Source organism: Gavialis gangeticus, unplaced genomic scaffold (genome assembly GCF_001723915.1).
Source record: "Gavialis gangeticus isolate Ggan-Ray unplaced genomic scaffold, GavGan_comp1, whole genome shotgun sequence".
Taxonomy (NCBI): Eukaryota; Metazoa; Chordata; order Crocodylia; family Gavialidae; genus Gavialis; species Gavialis gangeticus.
In genome coordinates this window covers 185,920,818-185,926,016 of record NW_017728992.1, presented here as the reverse complement: position 1 = coordinate 185,926,016, position 5,199 = coordinate 185,920,818, and the positions used below count along the sequence as shown (strand labels likewise).

General features: G+C 41.9%; 1 protein-coding gene across 3 annotated transcripts in view; it reads left to right on the top strand.

Annotated features, from left to right (window-relative positions):
- Nucleotides 1–5,199, top strand: part of TATDN1 (TatD DNase domain containing 1) — a 42,486-nt gene that overhangs the window by 25,956 nt on the left and 11,331 nt on the right. For all 3 annotated transcript variants that reach the window (XM_019528135.1, XM_019528134.1, XM_019528136.1), the window contains exons 7-9: nt 2,423–2,508; nt 2,624–2,664; nt 4,803–4,879. In XM_019528135.1, coding sequence (XP_019383680.1) covers nt 2,423–2,508; nt 2,624–2,664; nt 4,803–4,879 — 204 coding nt within the window. The remainder of the gene's footprint in view (nt 1–2,422; nt 2,509–2,623; nt 2,665–4,802; nt 4,880–5,199) is intronic.

The window sequence follows — 5,199 nt, the reverse complement described above, 5'->3', positions numbered from 1 at the left end:
ATTGGCTTGTTTTGGCAAGTTTAGGGGTTTGTCTGTAAATGTAAGCTTAAACACTTCAGTTCAGTACTGCTTATCTTATCTAGCTTGTTCTATAGTTATCTATTTCTGTGCTAAGCAGGTATGTAATGCTGCCGTTATGATTTTGGTAGTATTTGGTGCTGTTTGGTAGTACGTACGTCCACTGCAGCATCAGAAATGATGTGAGGTGGCAGAGATCCTTTAATATCGAGCTAAGCATTCTCATTTGTATTTACTGGCTATGGGGAAAAGCCAAGTTTTGGAGGCATTGACTCCACCCACGCCCCCATTCAGTGTTCTGAGATGCAGTCCGAGGGAAACATTTTTTGCTGACATTTTTGGATTGTGCATACCTTCATTTATATGTGAGTGGTTGATGTCAATCTAGAATCTCACAAATGCTAAATTCATTTTAAAATATGAAATGAAAAGGGCATATCAATTTAACTATCACTGAATGTACAACTGCTGGGATTTCAAATGTATTGATGGTTAACATAACATAAAACTTTGGAGAAAAACGGTTTTCATTTTTTTCCCCAGTTGGCTTGCTTTGTACATTTCACACACCCCTTTCTAATTAATCATTTTGCTGTTTCGCTTTTATGAGTAGTCAGTTAGCTTTTCTGTTTTTTGGATGTGTCTAGGGGTGTCTTCCACTTGAGAAAGAAAGGGAGAGAAATATTTAAAAAAAAAAAAAAGACAAAGTTCTGGTTGTAAAAAGATAACAGTTGGTATGAAGATTCAAGGGTATGACTTAGCTTTAACTTGTTTAGATGTGAATGATGGATCTCCTTTTTATATAGTCTGGATATTGTGTTTCTGTTCATTTGTATTATTTTGTTAAATAACAGTTTGGTTGGTGGCTGTCATGGCTTTTGTATTTAAATAGTTGGCGTGGCTTCATTTTTTTTTTTTTTAATAGCTCTTGTAATTTTTATTTGTCGTTTTTCCTCTCTTGGGCAGAGGCAGATATGGAGAGACTGTCCCTTGATTCTGGTTCTCCAGTGCTGCCAATATCTCTGCCTTTGCAGTTGTTGCGTCTTCATTTCCTTCATTCTATGTGCTCTAAGGATGAGCATTAAACTAAGCATCTATGAACTTTAACCTTTTCCATTCCACCCCAAGCCTACGAACTGTATGCAGCTACAGGCGGACACTGAATCTTTCCTCTAAAAAGACCTTGATATGTATGGACAAACATGATCCAGTGCTCCGTCCAGTTTTTAACCACAAAATATAAAGAAATCCAATAAATGCTGTTGGTATTGGTTTGCTGAACAGGCAACTTTGTCCAGCCTTGTACAATTAATGTTATTCTTCAGATTTATTTGTGCATTGCTGGCCATCTGCCAAGCATAAGTACCTCTGCTGTATTTCCTGAGTGGTTGTGATTTGCCTGATTTGGGTGCAGTTTGGCAGACAACCAGGCAGATATGGTTGATGGCAGTACTCTAGAGACAGAGTTAGCTGCAAATGGAAACTGACAAGGTTGTTGAAATACTAATCGGTTTCCTTTCAAAATGAGTGTCAGAAAACCAGCACCCTTGCTGGTTTCTCTTTGCCCACCCTTTTTGTACTTCTTTATAAGACTCCTATCAACACTTTATCCCTCAAGGAAAGGGGGTAGTAGAGATAAAAGGCAATCTAGAAAGATGAGAAATACAGATGCATGCAACAAGGAAGACGGGAGATAAATAATGGAATATCTAGAGAGATTTTGGACCGGTAGAGGCAAAAAGAATTCATCCTAACATTGGGACCCTATTCTGTAACTGGAAAGTGTGAGATAGGAAGATCTACCAAAATACTTTTTGGGTATTTCCAGGATGACTGTGCTGTACAAATGTCATATTTGCTGCTTGGTTTTAGTTGTTTTCAAAGTGTAGGGGAATACTTTCCACGCATTTAGTAATCCACGTGTACTCTCTGATGGTTCGTTGGGCCAGTGGTACCCTCATAATCTCTCTCCTTACCTATTTCTGAAACTTTGGGAAGAATTGCCACAACCGTGCTAAATCTAATCCTAAAGTTCTTTAGGGTTTAGAAGTTCCCTAAAAGAAATTTAGTTCTGTTTTCCAAAAAGAAAAAGTAAAGAAAAACAAAACCTGGGGATGGCAGGGGCAAAGCGGTAAAAAGGAGTCATCCTCCAGTTTATTAGTTGGCCAACATAAAGTCCTGACTACTACTTATCTGATTTCCAAAATAGATCACTTAATGTATTAAGCCGCCCAAGCAAAGCCTAGTTGTTGCACAGGTAAAAATGTCTATGAGAGAGAACCATTTTGTCTTGATTCTTGTGGATAAGAATGTATATGCATAAAAACTCCATTCTGATGTTATATCACTTAAGCTATTTATTCAGCCTTGCACTACATTTTTGTGTTTTTTTTCCCCCTTACAGATACTTTGAAAAACAATTTGACCTGTCAGAACAAACAAAACTACCAGTGTTTCTCCATTGTAGAAATTCACATGCTGAATTTTTAGGTGGGTTTCACTCACAGTTTTAAAGTAATGCCAAAGACTGATTCTGAGGGGGGGAAGAATGTTTTCACTGGCCCTCTGTCAAGCAGTTTTGCTAATGTTCCTTTTTAATTCACAGACATAATGAGAAGAAACAGAGATAGGTGTGTGGGAGGAGTGGTAAGTATGAACTAACCTTCTAAACTATATTCAATCTAATACTTTTAGATTATTTTCAGTACTGTCCCCTTGTAACTTATTGTTTATAATATAATCTAATTGGATTTCCTGATACACTATTGAAACATGTCAAGTTAATAACAAGTTCTCAAGCCCTTTCACTTTTTTATTCCTCCTATTGCTTACCCAACAATTTCTTGCAAGATAAAAGGATAGGCCAGGGAGAGAGAGACTCTTTGCTGACAGTAGCAGTTTTCTTTGGCTTGGCAGAAGTGCAGCTTAAGCATCTCCTACCATATGCTGGCCCTTTCCCAGCTCTGCAGTGTCTATAGCTGTGGTCATCCCAAAGGTTATACCAATCCAGCCCAGAACCTGAAACCTAACACAGATCTGAGGTGTATATAAGAGTAACGTGCCAAAAACCTAAGCAGAGCATGTTTTAGACACCAGTTGCCAAGACACTATTCCACAAAAAATAGTCAGACTTTTAAAGTAAGGATTATGTTTGCATAACTCCAGACCTGTGTCATCATCAGGGATCCTGGTTTTCCTTGATTAAAAAAAATGCAAATTCTCTAATAAAACCCCCAAAATCCTTGATTAAAATTAAAGGCCCCCACAGCCCAACTGCCCCCAGTCCTGCTGGAGGGAGCCCCCAGTTGCCAGGGCCCTGGGGCCAGGGACTTGGGTCTGCAGCCGCCTGCCCTTGGCAGGAGCAGTGGCTGCTAGAAAGGAGCAGAGCCTAACTCCCCACCTGCTGCGGGCTTGGGGCGGGGGGGCTTGCTCTCCACTGCTGCACGTGTTCCTGGTGGGGCCAGAGGGACCCATGCCTCTCCAGATCTGTGTGCTGGGTGGGTGTGGGCTGTGCACTTGGGCTTCTGCCCTGCTGCTCTCCCCTGGGGCTTCTGCAGGACAGCTGCTTGCCACTGCAGCTCCGTGCTGCCCTGGCCATACTTCCTCTTCATGACCGGGGGCAGCGGCATGGGTTTGGGCGCGAGAAACACATCACCAAAGCAGCTCGGAGCTCACAGTGGCAAGCAGCCTTCCTGCACAGCCATGCTGTGTCCTGCAGCTCCGGGTCACACACACTGGGGGGGAGGGCTGCAGGGCGGGAGCCTGAGCACGCAGCCTGTGCCTACCTTGCACACAGATTTGGGGGTATGAGCCCCCCCTCTTCCCCTGGGAGTGCATGCAGCGTTGGGGAGCTGACCCCCTCACCCCCAAGATGAGCCGCCTGCAGCCCCATCCTGCTCCCCATTGGGGCCCTGGAGCCACGCATTGAGGCCTGGGCCCCAAGCCCCATGCAGTGCCCAGCTGGGTAGCAGCCCCAGCCTTGCCCAACTCCCTCCCTCCCTATGAGGACCTCAATCATCCCCCCACCCCCAACTTACCTGCAGGAGCTGCTCTCCAGGCTGCCTGGCAGCCATGTGCATGTACACTCTGCCAGCCTGCAAAGGGCTTGTTACAAAACTGCAAAAGCTGTGGGTTTCTCTACTAAAATGAGAAATCTGCATTTTACTCTTTTTCTGTGGGAAATGGAAAACCTAATCCCTGCTCATCATTGCCCTTCCCATCACTAATGCCTAAGAGAGATTTTTGGAAGGAAACGCTCATCAGCAGTTACTTGACAGGCTGCAAGCTTTGTGGTAAAATTTTGTACATCTTCATTTTTAACTTTTCATTTGTTGCATTTGTTCATTTCTCCAAATTGTGTCTGGATGTAATTTTCCATGAGTCAGTCCCCGCAGGAATTCAGGTCCTGAATTACTAGCTAGTAGAGAAAAATATTTTTTAAATTATTTTTTAAAAAACTCTTTCATGTTATTTTTAGTTTATAACCAAAATCCTCAGCTAAAAGAGAAAGGCAAGCCAGGCAGGCACGTTTACAAACTCTAACACTGTTAATCTGTCATGTTCTGTCTTCAACCTAGTGTTTCACCTCCAATTCTGATAAATTCATCCTGTGACTTTCTTTCCCAAAAGCAGACGTACTATCAACTAAGCCACATTGACTGTGTAATCCGCTTACGTATAATTATGCATCATTGTCATGGTTCTTATATTACACCAAGAAACCATATCTTACTTTTGGATTATAGGTTTTTCTCACATGATAAAATATATAAACATTTTTCTAGGTACATTCATTTGATGGCACAAAGGAAGAAGCAGCTGCTATAATTGATTTGGATCTCTATATTGGTATAAATGGTTGGTAAGTTCATTTCAAATGAAACTGCTTTTAAAATGTCATATCTGTTGAACTGTAATGCCTTTTTAAAAAATATAGTTAAGTCCTCGATGCTTATTAGTCTTCATGATCATCTGTATGCTCATTTAAATATGCACTTATTAAAGTAAATCTGTTAGCTGCAAAAAGTTATTTTGTCAAATACTGTACATTTCCCAGTAGTTTCATAGTTTCTAGGGTCGGAAGGGACCTGAGCAGATCATCTAGTCCGACCCCCTGCCATGGCAGGAAGAGCACTGGGGTCAAATGACCCCAGTAAGGTGGTCATCCAACCTCCTCTTAAA